The sequence below is a fragment of the Trichechus manatus genome, unplaced genomic scaffold (assembly GCF_000243295.1).
Source record: "Trichechus manatus latirostris isolate Lorelei unplaced genomic scaffold, TriManLat1.0 scaffold00021, whole genome shotgun sequence".
In the NCBI taxonomy this organism is placed as follows: Eukaryota; Metazoa; Chordata; class Mammalia; order Sirenia; family Trichechidae; genus Trichechus; species Trichechus manatus.
The window spans coordinates 15,792,572-15,809,949 of record NW_004443957.1 but is presented as its reverse complement, the minus strand read 5'-3'; the positions used below and the strand labels follow the sequence as shown (position 1 = coordinate 15,809,949).

The 17,378-nt window shown below is 41.6% G+C and overlaps 1 protein-coding gene across 2 annotated transcripts in view; it reads right to left on the bottom strand.

Annotated features, from left to right (window-relative positions):
* Positions 1-17,210, bottom strand: part of FAM20B (FAM20B glycosaminoglycan xylosylkinase) — a 48,963-nt gene extending 31,753 nt beyond the window's left edge. The window contains exons 1-2 of one of the 2 annotated variants that reach the window (XM_023728072.1): positions 16,925-17,210; positions 3,247-3,756 (exon numbers count right to left, since the gene is read on the bottom strand). In XM_023728072.1, coding sequence (XP_023583840.1) covers positions 3,247-3,623 — 377 coding nt within the window. In that variant the 5' untranslated portion in view covers positions 3,624-3,756; positions 16,925-17,210. Of the gene's footprint in view, positions 1-3,246; positions 3,757-5,195; positions 10,980-16,924 lie in introns of those variants that run through there. The other variant, XM_004372857.2, reaches the window with a different exon arrangement.
* Between the last annotated feature and the right edge of the window lie 168 nt (positions 17,211-17,378).

Sequence of the window (17,378 nt, the reverse complement as noted above, 5' to 3'; positions counted from 1 at the left end):
CTGGCACTGGGAATGGACATGGCCTGTTCAGGAGACAGCGGCGACCTGGGTGACCAGTTTGGCAGACAAAGTGGAAAGGGGCAGCAAGGCTGGGTATACAGAGGTAGACCAGGCTGTGAGGGGTCGACCATTAGGCTGTGGAGGCTGAGTTTTGTCTGGAAGGCAGTGGGAAATCCCTGGATGCTTCAAAGCTCAGGAGCACAGGATAATATGGGTATTTCAAAGAAGAATAGAAATAGTTTTCATGATGGTCTGGAAGGGGAAAGTAATGGGAAGGTTGTAGTGGAGGAAAGTAATGGGAAGTGGTAGTAGGAGATATGAGATGAAGCAAGTTGTGACTAAGGTTGGCTTATGCATTTATCTGCCACCACCTCCCCTATTCACTAACCTGGCCTCTCTTCTCTCCACGTATACCTTGTCTGAGCACCCCAGGCCTATCTGCAGAGTACCTGGGCTAATACTGCTCACTCTAAGGAATATCTGCCTTCTAACACTTCCTGCTGTCCCATCGTACCCTCAATTCTCCAGCGTGGAAGTCGTGGGTATGGAGATGATCTCCTCTTATTTAAACACAAAATGCCCAAAACTCATCTCTTTCTACACAAATTGACCTTTTGTTTTTAGCTTCTCTTCTTTCCATCACTCCGCTGCAAACCAAGAAGTCAAGGAGCATACTGCAAAACTAAACTAGTGGTTTTGGATGATAGGTGCTCCATATCATCACACTTCCAGGAAAGCAAACAAATAAACCTAGAGAATTACATGTGTGTGGCGGAATACAAACTGCTCAGAACTCTTACAGGTCTGGGTTCAAACCCAGCTCTGTTGGTTATTGCTGGGTGACCCTATCAAGTTAGTTACTTTCTAAGCCTCAGGTTCTTACTCTGAAAATAAGAACTGTAAATGCCTACAGTTGTAATGAGGGTTAAAGCATTGTACTTACTGTAATGCTTAGCACACAATGTGCATTCAACGGACATTAGCTCCCAGTGCACACATAACTATACTTTTCCCACATTACCTGCCAATCAGACCTTCTATTCTCTAAAAGTCTACTGCATTTTTTAAATTTTCCTGATTTCCACATCTTCTATACATCATACTTCCCAGTTCCAGGTAATCACAGATCCTTCCTGTCATGGACTGAATTGTGCCCCCCCAAAATATCTGTCAGCTTGGCTGGGTCATGATTCCCAGTATTGTATGATTGTGTACCATTTTGTAATCTGATGTGATTTCCTTAGGTGTTGTAAACTGTATCACTATGATGTAATAAGATGGATCAGCAGCAGTTATACTGATGAGGTCTACAGATTAGTGTCTTAAGGTAATCTCTTTTGAGATAGAAAAGAGAAAAGCAAGCAGAGAGACATGGGGACCTCATACCACCAAGAAAGCAGCGCTGGGAGCAGAGCGCATCCTTTGGACCTGAGGTTCCTGCGATGAGACGCTTGCAGCCCAAGAGAAGGCTGATGCATGACAAGGACCTTCCCCCAGAGCCAACAGAGAGAGAAAGGCTTCCCCTGAAGCTGATGCCCTGAATTTGGACTTGTAGCCTACCAGACTGTGAGAGAATAAATTTCTCTTTGTCGAAGCTATCCACTTGTGGTATTTCTGTTATAGCAGCACTACATGACTAAGACACCTTCTATTCCTGTGATGCCAATATATTCATTCTCTGGTTGCCTTTTATCTACCTATAAAAAAAACCACTGCCGCTGAGTAGACTCCAACTCATGGTGACCCCAGTGTGTGTCAGAGTAGAGCTGTATTCTACAGGGTTTTCAATAGTTGTAATTGTATAAAAGTAGATCATCGGGCCTTTCTTCCACAGTGCTGCTGGGTGGATTCAAAGCACCAATCCTTACGCTAGTAACTAAGTGCAAACCATTTGTACCACCCACTGACTTATTTGTTTATCTTTTAAAAAAAACGAAAAGCCCACTGCCATTGAGCTGATTCCAAATCATGTACCCCATGTTCCAGAGTAAAACTGCACTTCAGGGTTTTCAATGGCTGTACTCTCATGAAAAGGAGCCCTGCTGGTGCAGCGGTTAAACGCTCGGCTGCTGGCCGAAAGGTCAGCAGTTCGAACCCGCCAGTTGCTTTATGGAGAAAGATGTGGCAGTCTGCTTCCACAAAGATTTACAGCCTTGGAAATCCTGTGGGGCAGTTCTATTTTGTCCTAAAGGATCACGATGTGTCAGAATCAACTTGACGGCAAAGGGAATGGGAATCTTATGGAAGTACTGGTTGCCAGGCCTTTCTTCCACAGGGCTGGATGGATTTAAACTGCCAACCTTTCGGTTAGTAGCCAAGTGCAAACCATTTGCTCCTCCCAAGGACCTGTCTACCTAAAGTTGGGTAATAAAGGGAACTGGGCCAACTACTCTGGTCACAGTTGAATTTTGTACATCTTTCCCTCATATTCTCCCAATTCAGCAGGAAACCCAAAAGTATGTTTTATAATTTTCTCAAAAGCTCCACTGAGGAATGCAAAAATGTTTATTACACAGAGAATTTCAGACATTACAAACTTTGAGAATATTCACTGGTAACTAACTCCTGGCAAAAGGATATGAATATATATATAACCTATTTCAAATTCATATACCACAGAAAACAACTTTTTAAAAATTAACTATACTATATAATTGCCACACAAATTATCTCTTTAGATTCCTACAGAAGCCCAAAGGGATCACTGTCTAATGACATACAGTTCAACCTACTTCAGATTCTGGCCTGAGGTGGTAAATCAGAAAACTAAAATGGCACAGTTCTTTGTTTAAAACAGGTAAAAGAATCATAACTCCTGTGTGGAGGAAAGTGGCTTTAGCCACCCACCTGAAACCCATTCCAACTCTGGGCAACTCCTACTCTGTAGCATCCCAAGACGTGTGGTTATCAGTCTTTACTTGCACATTTTTGGCGGCAAGTTGCTTATTTCCTCACCAGTTCATTTTGTATCTCTAACACCTGATAGCAGGTATTTGATAAACTAGAAATCGAGAAGAGCTCTAATTGTCAAAAAGTTCAGTCTTATACAGAACCAAAACTTGTCCCTACAGGTTTCCCCTACTCAAAGAATGATAAAACATAAGAGCTAGAAGACTGGAGATCTTCTAGTCCACCCCTCTCATTTTACCAAACAGAATTCCAAGAAAAGGAGATCAACACTCTTATAAATCCCAAGTTAAATGAATGAACCAACTCACGTATATAGCTGCCAAGATGAAGACTTACCGCTTAGGTTTGAAGACAACTTTCTGTCCTCCTTCAAGTATCAGTAAGGCTTTCAGTTGTGTCCCTTTATAACCCACATCAGCTTTAATGATTTTCTTGGTGGCCATGGCGTGCATGATGGCCCCCAGTTCTGGTGTTTCTTCAGGGTACACTTCCCGGGGAACCACCCACTGGGCTGCAATCTCCCAGGGAGACTGCAAGGTGTGGTCTAGCTTGGGCTCCAGCTCCACCTGTAAGCCAGCCATCATTCGGCGAAAAGCCCTCTGGTCCTCCCGGTTGGCAGCTGATGTATCTAAGTTGTCAATCAGGAAAACTTTGGTGAAGATAAAGATGACTAGGAGAATTGCTAACAGCACAACTCGCTGCTTTAGCTTCATGTTGACCTCTTTTCCTTCTCCCCTGACCCAATCTCTCTCACTTATCAAGGAGAGCTGGGGGTGATGGTTAGCAAGGAGATTCCATGATTATACACACTGGTCCATTTCTTCACTGAAGTGCCTCCCACAACTCCTGCAAGCCCAAGTATAAAGCAAAATTCGATCAGAAATTCTATCCTTTCACCCTTGAATCTTTCACAAGCTTCTATTACTTACCCTTTTAGCCTTGTTAATCTTACACTTGAGAAGGCACAATAATTTAAAATTAACTAGTCCAGGGAAGGATCTAATAGGTAAGAACCAATTATGCTGAGAATTTAAAAGCAAATATTCCTGTCTTAATCGGGATGCAGAGCCACCTAGGAAGACTCATACTGAAAATGTACACTTCAGCATTTATTATATATTCCCATAAAATGGCCATTGACCTGCTACAAATGCCAGTAACGAAAACAATAAGAAAAAGTACAATAAAAGCAAAACATTAAGATACACATAACTCTCCTTAACTTTCATTTATACCTTTTAAAATCCACAAAGGACCTTTGAACATTCAAAGCCACTGATATTTGGTAGATTTTCAGTTATTTGCTCCAAATAAAAGTTTTATAACATGTTGGAAGACACAGGTAAGTAATAACTCTTTGCCTATATCTAAATATCCAGCAATCCTGAATGTGTCACATCTGCTGCTCACACATTTAACTGCAACACTCACACATGTATCTCTACTTAATCAGTCCCCACTAATTATTTTTCAAAATTAAAATCCCTGTAAAATATGGATAATCAAATCTGCATAAATTAAGTAAAGGAAAAACATATCCCATCATCATCGGGCTATTAGTAGGACATGACCAGAAAACTAACGAAACTTGGACTAAGTCTGGACTGGGCAGGCAAATAACAAGGGTATTGGTGCCACAGACATAAAGAAACGCTGCTCCCAGTAGGGGCTCACCACTCTCTGGGCAATTCTCAGGCTGAAAGATTACAAATACAAGACTTTTGCAAGGGTGTAAATAACATAAAACTCAGGCTCATCTGCATGCTGACAGGTTCTTTCCACACCACAAGGCCATTTAAAACATGCACAAGCTTGCTCTGCTACGTGCCTCCAGACGGCACAGCATTGGGGAAAGACAGAGACGACAAGAAGATAACAGCATGCTGTTTCACTCTCCAATTCATCTGACAACTCAAGCCATTAATGGAAGAAATAAAACCAATACAAAAGATGTTGTTGTTAGGTGTCATCGAGTCGGTTCCAACTCATAGTGACCCTACATACAACAGAACAAAAATACTGCCTGGTCTTGTGCCATCCTCACAACTGCTGGTATGCTTGAGCCTAATGATGCAGCCACTGTGTCAATCCATCTTGTTGGGGTCTTCCTATATTTTGCTGACCCTCTACTTTACCAAGCATGATGTCCTTCTCTATGGATTGTTCTCTCCCAATAACATGTCCAAAGTAGGTAAGACGATGTCTCACCATCCTCGCTTCTAAGTATAGATAGGGCAAATAATTCAGGCTGAGACGCTCTCACCCAAACTTTTGAGACCGCTCACCTAATAGCAGCTGGAAACGCATTCAGAACAGCATCCTGGAGCAACAGTGTGTTCTAAGGGCAACACCTTGCAGGGAGCCGGGGAACGTGCAGTTATTACCAGTGATTAACCACTCTGTTCCTGTTCATTTTCATGAAGGAAGCTGAAAGTGAGAGGTATATTCAAATCCTAATTATTCCCAGCCACCTGCTTTGTTTTGTCATCATCTCAGGCAGTATATAACACTATTAGCTGAAACAAAGGCAAATCGAGTGTGTCCAAAATATAATTGTGACAGTATCCAGTTTGGTGTGAAACTCAGTAAAATAGTCCCTGTGATTACTGATAACGGCAGTGCGGGAAGAGCAGATTTCAGATTTTTGCTAGTTCCAACACCACCTAATCCACACAACTTCTCCAATTATTTGCTCAACAGTACACATGTCAGGCTGCAGTGATAAAAGCAACATGGAAATCTAGCTGGGTCAGCAATCGCTTCCTCAGCACCTCCAGATGCAACTGCCTGCAAATGCAGTACAATTCTGGCACAAAGGGCTCAGCTGAGCAGACTTGCACTTTCTCCAAAACATCCTTCAGGGCTAAAGTCTGGTTATCCCAGAAACTTCTATTAGTGTTGCTAATTTCAGTTACAATAAAGAAAGTCCTCCCTCATGCTGTATAAACATATCTCACCCAGACATTTAGTATAAAGGTTAAGGCTGTTAAGTTTTTTACCACCTATGCAATCAGAAGTTCTAGCATCCCGAACATTCAGGTAAAACAAACCATCTAACTCGGCAATCTGAGTTAGTGTGCTTTTAAGTTTTGAAATCTCATTACTTTTTGAAAATGCCTCAGAAGAACACATTCATTGATCCAGAGTTGCAAACCATTCATCCACTCAACTAGGATAAGAATTTATATTAAGCTAATTGAAGAGTTCAATTGTTATATTATTTCACTATTTACCTCTGTAGATAAGCAGCAAGGGCAGGTTAGAAAAAACAGGCTGAACAAGTTTTCATTGTGATTAGTCACCACATCCTGGTAGAAGGAGGAAAATCATGATGTGGCAATGTTCTCTACAAGTCCCTTCATTCCCACTGCCACTGACCCAATCCAGTGCTTATCACCTCCTAGTGGACCATTGAAAGAACTGATTTCTGGGCCTCCAGGTTCTCCAGTCCAGCCTAGATAACGCAGCCAAAATCACTTTTCTAATCACTAACCACCTGTCGTATCTACACATTCCTCAGTAAGCTATTCAAGGCCCCCCTAAATGGCTTCAATTTACTCTGCTAGGCACCATTCTCATTGTTTCTCTTCTCAGCTTCAGCCAAACTGGACCAACTAAACAGGGTCTGCTCCGCCCCCATCCCTTGACATGCAGTTGCCCCTTGCCCTTCATTCCTCACACCTAGAAGCCCCTCTTTCTCTTACTCGTCTTCCATGTCCTCCTGTTTAAAGCCTAACCAATCTTTCAAGGCCCATTTCCAAGGCTGTGTTTCTGGTCTCTCCCCACCCTCTACAGTAACTACTTTAGACCATCCTTAGCTACATTCTGCCTTGTATAATACCTTCTTGTACATAATTGTTAATTCCCATGTCAGAATCTTGGCTCCTTAGTTATCTTAACCATCTTCGCATTCTCTGTAGTACTAGCACAGTAAGGGTAGATGCCTTATTGACCTAAACTGAACAAACTACTACAAACAAAGCTTTGCAAATATCTTAGGATTCCAATGTTAATCTCCTTTGGCATTCAGTATCAAATGAGTATCAACTGGCACCTTAATGTTGGCAGAGGGTGCCAGCCATTCTCCTTTTTTGGGGGGAGGGGAGCAAGCTACTTCTTCTGCCAGTACCCTCACTACTCAGATGGTTGATGGTTTCAGAGCGCAGGGTCTCTTTTTCTGATTAAATATTGACAGTTCATAAAGTGGTTTTCTTTTAGCTAGAAAGCTGCTGCTCCTTTATCCCATAGGGCAAACTCAAAGCTATTCGAAGGAATTGACAATGTAGAGATCACAATGGAATTTCTACTAAAAGTCTATGAGCTTGTTGGACTCCTTTTCCAGAAAAACGTATGAGATGGATGATCTGGAATAATTCCATCTTCTGATGATGGTATACTTCTTTCTCTTTAGAATGACCCTTTCACCCCTTTATACCTGAGAGAGGGAAGAGTGCCCAAGCCCGGGTTTCCATGCTATATTAGCTTCCTCTCTTATTTGAGATGAGCAGCATACTATAAACTCTGCAAACTAGGTTTCTAAGAGGATCTCCCATTTCAGATCTAAGGAAACTAAAGCAAAATTACTGGGTACATTCCAAACTCTTCATGAAAAGCTCACTAGCATTCCCAGAGGAATCTGTCTGACTTTTTCCATGCCCTTACCTCCTCCCATAAATGCCTCAAACAGTATAACACTGCCCAGTTATATTATGGTCATTTATTTTAATGTTTCTATTATGTGGGACAGAGCCCACCTCAAAGAACAAATAGGCAGAAACAAGGTAATAACTCAAAATATGTTTAATATAAAAAAAAAAGGCAGCACAAATGGTACATTTAAAAATAGTTTTCACACCAAAATGTGGCATGAACTCCCAGATTGGAACTCTAGAAGGTAGACCTTTATAAAATTTTCCTACTGAATCTTAGTTTTATTCTCAGCTCTATAAGCTAAATGAGACTTGCTTTGGAGGCTCAATTAGTTTCATTCTATATATATATATATATACACACACAAACATTCTACATGTTTGATAAAGGTTTTATAACAACAAACTTACAACTATAAAATTGCTTTGGGAGAAGAGATACAGATTCCACAGAAAAAAGTGAGAACTAAATAAGTCTGATAACTAAGAATCTGGCTGATATTTGGAGGAACACATAAAGCAAAACACGTCAGTGCTAAGGCCTATAAATCATGGTGTGATGAGGTTTAATGTATGTGGCTGCTGAGGAACATGAGAACACCTGGCCCCACACTTACTACCCTCCTAGAGGCTCCAACAAGCCACCAGTGAGGTTCCAAGCTGTATTAATGGCAATGTCCCCTTGAATCTCCGTCTGATGAAGAGGTAACTTCACATTGCTTACTTCTTAGGGCACGGCATGTCCTCTATTGCTGTACTTTTGTGTCTAGCACCTCAGCTGGGGTGGCCAGAATAGCTGGGACTGGCTAGGCCCCTCTCTCCACAAAGGTCTCTCATCATTCAGTCGGCTTCTGTACATGATGGCTAGAGAAAAAAATCCCAACCTTTGCTCACAGCGACTAAAAGTGTAAGTTTTAGTAATAACCTTTTTGTGATGTTTCCAATTCAACGGTCAAACCAAGTTTTTGCCACATGAGTGGAACTATAACATGCCTTGTGAGTATAAAGTATCACAAGGAAAACGTTCAGTATGAACCTTTCATATGGAGGGCTATTAACAAAGGAGATTTGCGGCAAGGGTGTGGAATTCATTAAATAACTACAGTGAAACCTGTAAGAGCCGGAACTCAACGAAACTGCCTTGTTTTTCTGGGTCTCACAAGTTTTCCACCCTTGACAGGGTGCATTCTTAACCACTTTTCTATAGCTCCTTTTAGCAGCAAATATTTGAGTTCTTCTCTGACAGGTTTCCACCTTACACAGGTTCCAGCTTTTGCAGGTTTTACTATAGTATATAATATTTACTCCCACAATCTCCCTGCCTTTGATCCTGAATAGGAACTACAAGGACCATTTTACAAACTTCTTCCTTGGTAACTGTTGGTTTCAGCAAACCTCTGAAGGTTTAGTGAGTATAAGAGCTAAGACCTGAATTTAAGTAAGATTTGTCTGGCTGATTGTCTGTAAAGATGGATACTTTCTTCCATCAAGAGGTGGAGTCTATTTTTCCTCCCCCTGAATCTGGGCTTGCTTTGTAATTTGCCTTGACCAACAGAATGCTGTGGAAGTGACCGTGTGCCCGTCCTGAGCCTAAGCATTAAAAGAGCTGGCAGCTTCTACTTTTGCTCTTTTGGGATCTAGCCATCATGTAAGGAAGCTCGGGCTAGCCCACTGAATGATGAAAGACCCATATGGAGACAGGAGCCTAGCCAGTCCCAGCTATTCTGGTCACCCCAGCTGAGGTACCAGACACTAAAGTAGAAGACATTTCTGCCCCAGGTGAGGTCCCAGCCTGTACATGTGACTGCAGCCTGTACCATGTGGGCAGAAGAGCCAACCAGCTGAGCCCTGCTGACCTACATATTTATGAGAAATAATAAATCATTGTCTTAAGCTGCTGAATTTTGGGGCAGTTTGTAAATCAGCAATGGATAAGTGTAACAAGTCCTTATTCACTATTTATCCTTTTCAAGAGCCCTCACCTTTTACTATTGTCCAAAGCAGCAGCCTAGAAAAAAAACCAATATTCTCATAACTATTTTAGCCCTATCGACTATTTTGGAAACATTAAAAATATCACAGGGAAATAAATGGTGTGATTAAAACAATTCTCTCAGAGAGGGAGGAAATATTAAATTAACCATTAAAAGTAAATAAAGATCAAACTGATAAATTGTTAGGTATATTTGTAAATGATTCTTAACACCTTCTACAGAGCAATAAACTCATTTTTAAAGTTATACACCATTTCTACTTCTTTTCTGCTTCCACTGTAGATGTTTAGGACGATATGTAATTAAGGTCTCTTAAAGGTAACACAAGGAGAAATAGATTCTCAATGGGAACATTTGCTAAATATCCATTTACATGCTTCAGAGCCCTACTCAGACCTATACAGAGCAATGGAGGCTAACCTCACACACTCACAAACTCACATATTCAGTTTATAAAGCCTAATCTTTACAGTTCAGCCAAACATAAACAACAGCAAAAACCACAATCATTAGTACAAAATAGATGCACATGTTTTCACCCTGGGCTGAGTTTGATATACTGCTCTTTTGTCTTTTAACTGGTAGTGACATTAGAGCAATGTGCTACATTATTAGCTATTAAGAGTTTACATCCCCACCCCACTGCGCCTTGAAATAAATGCAGTCTTTCCTGATGGTTAGCGAAAGTGATCAGAAGTAAAATTGAGAGCATACAGAAATCTTTCCACTTAGCATTGAGTGCTTCTATCCAGGAAGTCAAAACCTCCAATACTGAACAGCATCAAGTGTTTATTACCTGAATAAATCCCAAGTACAGTACCCACAGAAAACCAGCCCACTACTGCACTGCCACCCGCTGCCTGCCACAACAGCACATCATTCTTCCTTTTCATCTTCAAGAGTCTTCAACTAAAAATAAAAACCAATGCCAAGTATCATCATTCATCAGCATCTACATGTATTTTTTCTTTCCTTGCTAATTCTCCACTCAAGAAATAGCTTCTTAATTCACCTTCTTATTCTCAATATAAGTAAGCTCTTTTACAGCAGAGTGGTTAAGGGCATGTGCATTGGATTCAGAATGTAAAAGACTGTTTGCCTTACCACCTACTGTGGGACTTGGGAACGGGATTTAATCTCTGTGCGCCTCAGTTTCCTCATGTGAAAAATGGAAACAAGAGCCCTGTTACCCGACTCACAGGGTTGTTGTTAAGAATGAATGATATTACTACAGGTTCTATGTTAAGATTAGGGCCTGGATGACCTGTGGTAATTGCTCAGTAAGTGTTAATCATTATTACTTTATCATAAATCCAAAGATGACCTCCTGGATGGAGAAGGAGAAAGGTGGGGTGCAGAACTCAAATTCTAGTAAGAAGATCAGACTTAATGGTCTGACTGAAACTAGAGGAAAAAGCATGGCCCCTGGATTCTTATCAACCCAGAACTAAAACAATTTCCGAGGCCAACTCTTCAGACAGGGATTGGACTGGATTGTGGGACATAAAGTGATACTCGTGAGGAGTGGGCCTCTTAGCTCAAGTAGATACAAGAGACTAAACGGGTAGCTTCTGTCTGGAGGTGAGATGGGAAGGCAGAGAGGGTTAGGAGCTGGTTGAATGGACATGAGGAATCAGGGGTGGAAAGGAGGAGTGTGCTGTCACAGTATGGGGAGAGCAATTAGAGTCACATAACAACGTATGTATAAATTTTTGAATGGAAAAAAATTAAAAAACAAAACAAAACAAAGATGACCTCCTGAGAGGAGAAAGAATGACAAGGAAAATAACCCTGACTGGAGTTAACGTCCCATACTTTGTCTTCTCAGTTACATAATCAGGGATTGAATACGCATGTTGCATTGCTAAGAGCTGAATAGTAATTAGTTGTCTTGTATCCATAAACCAAACCCTTTCCTAAGTTTGAGGAGTAGATAAGACTGTAAGCAAAAAAAACATTTCCAGAGCAGGCACCATGTGAAGTAGAAGACTGGGAGGCTGTGTCATTAATCTGACCCACGTGTATATCTTCTCTATGACATTCCATTCTACCACATTCAATGTAACTGAAACCGATGGGAAGCATGAATTTGTTCTATGTCAGAAAAAGGTTGAAACAGAATGCCCTACACAATATTCTTCAGCTTGGAAAATTAGCTCTGTGCTTTAAAGATGACTGCTTCGTATGTCCTAAAATATAAAGCTCTTAAGAGAAGCCTTAAGAGTAACTTAGAGTTACTGGAATAGAAAATCTAATTCTCATAGTTCAAATTGGTCCCAGCATTAGATTTTCCTCACTGTTTTCACTTCCACTTAAACATTTATTCCTATCTATAAACTCAGAATCCCTTATGTGAAATCCTCTAATAGTCTCCTGTGAAGGACACCAACCAAAACGATTACCCAGCATTACTAAGGCATTAAGGTAGCCTTTCTTCCTGGGAGTGACAGTAAAAATGGAATAGGTAATAAAGAGTGTTTGTTCCCTCTTTGAAAAAAATTTAATTTCTGTACCCTGTCCCATTTAAACCTTGATTTAAGGCAACCCTCTAACCCTCTTCCTTGAGGGGGAAGGGGGGAAAGAAAAAGAAAAAAATTTAACTCATACTGCTAGTGAGATTTATTCTAAAAAAACAATACAGGCAGTGCGCACTGATCTAGAAACTCTGTGGAAATGCCTAAGAATTTGCATTCTGCTTTAAATGGGTCAGGTATAACGAAGTTTCCTAAGTTCTAGGCATTTCACTGCTCAATTGTCAGTACATAACCACCACTTAAGGCTGTATTATAGAATATAATTCCTGTATAGCGTGGTATGGAATTCTAAACAATACAATATTTTCCCTCAGATTTCCATGTGCTTTCCATCGTTAACTGTTCAGTTCACTACAGCTCTTGAAAAGGTATATACGCTTCACGCAACAATAACACTTCGTATTTTCAACCTTATGTTCTAGAGTGTATTAACCCACACAGACCACACAAGATCACTTTCAGAAATAGCAGAACCCCAAGCAGGTCTGTGCTGAAGTTTTGGCTGGGAAGCTCCAGGTATGATCACTTTGTAAATATAAATATTTTCATTCATTCATTCATTCATTCACTCACCCATTCTTGGCATGCCTGTCTCCTCTACTATACTGTGAGCTCCCTGAGTACAGGGAATATGTTTCACTCTTTCTTCGTTTTCCAAATAACCTACCACATTGCAAGGCACGTGATAGGTACTCAATAAATACTTGTTGAATAAAAGGAGGGTAGCACAAAAGAGAAAGGCCTTTATAAGAATTTATTCTGAACTCTTTGGTTTAAAGATGGTCTCTGTTACTGACACGGGGAAACTAAGCCCTGTAATGAATTCAGATATACAGTACAGTCAAAATGCTGAAATATCTAATATGTATACAAACTTTATACACTCAATTTAAAAGTGCTGCCTTCTGTATACCCTGCTTCCACCTTTCAAGGCCACTGTTACTGCTAACCTGGTTTCTGGTGGTGGTTGAAGTGGGAACAGACAGCAACCTGGAAATGCCAAGAGGAAGAATGGGGATGGCCCAAGACACTGCCCAGGAATGATACAAGACAGGGCTGGAACCAGATCTTCAAGTGTTTTTGGCAATGCTTTCTGAAATGAGAACCAACACTAGTACTTCCATATTACTTTCTTTTTTCTACAGAAAGAACTACTGAAACATAAATGCACCTACACAGAATTAAGTTCACTATTTTAACCAAGGATGAGAAACAAGAAATGAACAGAAAAGGTGTTTGGGTTGCCAAAATAGTGGTTACCAAGTTCATACACTAATACTCAGACAAAAGCCGACAGACTGTCCTATGCCTATTCAGCTATTTTACATTCAATTTCAGGAAGCAGTTATCTGGGTTCCTACTCCATAGAAGATCAGAAGCTGCAAATTTAAGAGAGGGCAGCAGGGACACTAACAACAGCAAAAGTATAGCTTTCTCATCCTGGAAAAAGAGACAGACTTAAAAAGCAGATTTAAGAATTCAAAATACAGACAGAACAAACAACCTACGTTATTTCAATCACCTCAAAGCAATGTTTGATCATGTCAGTAACTGACACTAGCAATCATTACTTTGAGTCAACAAAAAAGGTTAAACTATTGTTTAAAAAGGAAACAAAGTATATAATACTTGTAAAAAAATTTTCTACAAAAAGTGCAGCTAAAATAAGAATTCTGGCACTAAATACCCTATTTCCTAAAAATATTAGATAAACGGGGTGTTGCTAAAGCAGAAAGTCAACATTTGAGAGCATGGAATGATAGATACCTTGTACCTGGTTCTGTCCTCTTTACATATTCAGAATTTCATATTCTTTGACCTCCTTTTGTAATGTACTCAACCCTTCCCTAGGGTTGTTACCTTGCCAGAAATGTGGACCCCAAACATACACCAAAGCTCAACCTCTCTTTTCTGCATTGGCCTCTGTTTCTCAGAATAGAATGACAGATGCACCTCAAGATTCCTCAAGTCCAGAGCTAGGCATATTTTTGTTTTTGATCAGAAAGACAAAATCAGAAGTGAGATGTTTGCATTACATTCTCCTCTAGGCGATTCTGGCACTCATGGTGACATTGTGAGTTGGTCAGAAGCTGGATGCAGTAGCAAAGTAAGGCCTTCTGCCCTGCACCCCAGGTCCATGCTAATGAAATCATGCGGTGGCCCTGGGGGTTACAAAGGCAGCTCAGAGGAGAAGAGGAAGAAATATATAGATGTGGAAGGAGGAACTGCTGGAGAAGCAGCTCACCCAAAACTCGTTGCCATCAAGTTGATTCTGCAGAGTATTAGTGTATGAACTTGGTAACCACTATTTTGGCTGCCCAAAGACCTTTTTTGTTCATTTCTTGTTTCTCATCCTTGGGTGAGACAGTGAATTTACATTCTGTATAGGTGCGTTTGTTTCAGTAGTTCTTTCTGTAGGACAGAGTAGAACTGCCCCATAGGGTTTCCAAGGCTGTAAATCTTTATGGAAGCAGACTGCCACATCTTTCTCCTGTGGAGCCGCTGGTGGGTTTGAACCGCTGACCTCTGGGTTAGCAGGCAAGTGCTTAACCACTGTGCCACTAGGGCTCCCTGAGAAGCACCATGGGGAGGGATAACTCCCCTCTTCCATTTTGTCTCTGCATACAAGGGACAAGAAGATGGGCAGTCAGAGTCAATTCTATTGGCATGGTCATTACCAAGAGCTCTAGATTCTTCTATTAATGCTGAAGTATTAACTACCAATCCAATGGCTCATGTGGCCTAGCCAGAGCAGGACCAAGTCTGTGAAGCTGCACCTTACCTGAGCGACAGGCTGCTCCCAGGCCTGCATGTAGCTGGAGCACCATGTAATCACAGAATGGAATCTCAGGTAGCTCCAGCAAGTAAAGGTCTTTTCAGATACCCATCTCAACAGGATATTTTCAACAGGAATCAGAAACACATTTTCTTGGTTTTTGTTTTGACAAAAAGAGGAACTAAACAATTTAATATATACACTAGAATATATCACCTACCCCCATGCTGTTTTCCATGCGTTCATTCAACTAACAAATACTTTCTGCACACCTACTATGTAGCAGGCACTGTTAGGTGCAGAAAGAAAAGTGCACTGATTATCATAACTATGACAACAAACTGTAGTGCCTCATGCTAACTGTGCTCCCCATTTAAATCACAAAACCATCTAGCACTTAGTCCCACAGCACTCTGACACAGCACCTGACACCCACCACCAGAAGATTCTCCTTTTTGTTTGCAACTGCAACCACAGAATGCAAAGAGTACCTATTTTTTCTATTATGAAATTGTAGCAATCACCCAGAGACAACTACTGTGGTTAGCTATATTAAAAAGTTATCAATTCAAGAACTAAAGGATCTGGCTTCAGGGTTTATGCCACTGAAATGACAGTCACACGAAGTATAGGAAGCTAAAGGTAAAGGAAACAGAAAATTTCATTTAGAAATTCAAAATTCAGAAAAGATAAAAAGCAGAAGCTTCAAAACTGTGTCAAGGAGTTGAAATCTACAAATGGAAATCAAGAGAATTTCCAAAGAATTATCAATTCAACATAAAATAATTCTATGACATAAAGGATTGTGAAAAATAAAGATGATAGAAATAGTGATTTTTTTGTTTGCCTCCTAATCCAAAGTACCCAAGAAGATAAAGCAGGGCATATGTTTTCATTCTTTAACCAAAATGTAGTGATTTGTCTAGGAGTTCTAAAGAAACAAACAAATCAATGTCACATTTTCACCAGCCAGAGAGAAGGAAAGTTGTCAACTCCAAAATTTCTCGATCATCTTTCACCTCCATCCATTTCTGTTTTTGCACTTTATTTAGTAGTGAGGCTGTCTGAATTACTTGCTTGTGCCTTTTCATTCTCCTTTGATAAGCACTTTCAAGTGTGGAAGGGCCTCCTGTTGACTCTATTATATGGTTCCAGGGTCCAAAGTCCAATATCTTCAGAGTTCAGAAAAGTTACTACTGGAAAGTATTAATTTAAAATCTAACTTAGATTGTTTCTGAGTCTAGGCAAATAATTTAGCATCTTTTACACTTGCACCTCAAGTTTGTCAAAGACACGTCCTGACGACAAATAACAATGTATATGGAGTGCTCTAAGTTGTTTAGCTCAAAGGTCCTGCATAAACTCATGGAATGTTTGTAAAACACAAGCACACTGAAGTCTCTAACCCAATTTAAAAAAAAAAAAAAACCAATGAAATTCATACATGGATTTATAACACATGGAGGATAGACATAGTTAATAAACGGTAACGTTAACTTTATCAGATTACAGATTTATAAAGTCCCAGAATTCAAATGCTAGAAGACCCCAGAGTCCAAACCAAACTCTTTTCAAGGCGGGAAATCAAACCTCAGAGGGAAATTGGCTGGGTGGGATGATACTGATACCTGGCCCTAGCCTCTGTTAGTAGCAATATCAAGCATCTCTCATTCTCCAAATTATAAACTCCTCACCCATCCAAATGGAGACATGGCCTTTAAAAAAGCTATTAATTCTATAACGACTAATCATGCTCCGTCCCCTCTACTCTCCCTCCAACATCCTTCTACCCTTTCTCTCCCCACCAGGAGACTTGCCGGAACAGAAATGTGATTAGAATGAATCTCTTATCAGACTCCACAATCACGGACGCACCTTGACAACTGCTCACATTCATCATTAATAGCAACGCTTCGGGTCGCTCTTAATCGCGGGGCCATCACATCCGGAAATGAATGCTCAAGTGCAACCCACTTTGGATTACCCTATCATTTCCTTAAGTTATGCTCGACTGCGAGCGCGGGGCGCACGGCCCCGAACCCAGGGCACGGCCGCCCCTACCTGCAGGTCACTCGCGCTTCTCGGCCACGAGGCGGGCCCGGCAGGGACCCAGCGGGCCCGCGCTCTTCCTCGGGCCGCGGCAACGGGCGCTCGGTGGGACGCGAGGGCGGCACCTGGGCCAGGCGCCGCCGTGGACCCCGCCCAGGCGCAAGGGCTGGTCACTAGAAAGACCCTGGGCGACCTGAGGCGTCCCCAGGTAAGGCCCGCGCCTCCGGCGGGCCGGGAAAGCCGCAGCCGAGGCCGCGTCCCCTCAGCCGCGACCCGCGAACGCCCGCAGGAGTGCAGCCCCGGGCTAATCTCCGAGACAGTGACTGACCCCCGCTCCGGACCCGCCCGCGGCCGCTCCGGGACCCCTCGAGACATGGGTGTCCAACCCCTCAGGAAGGCGCCCCGCCCCCAGGCAGCCGTAGCCTAGCGCGCGCCGCGCGCCACGCGCCACGCACCGCGCCCCGCC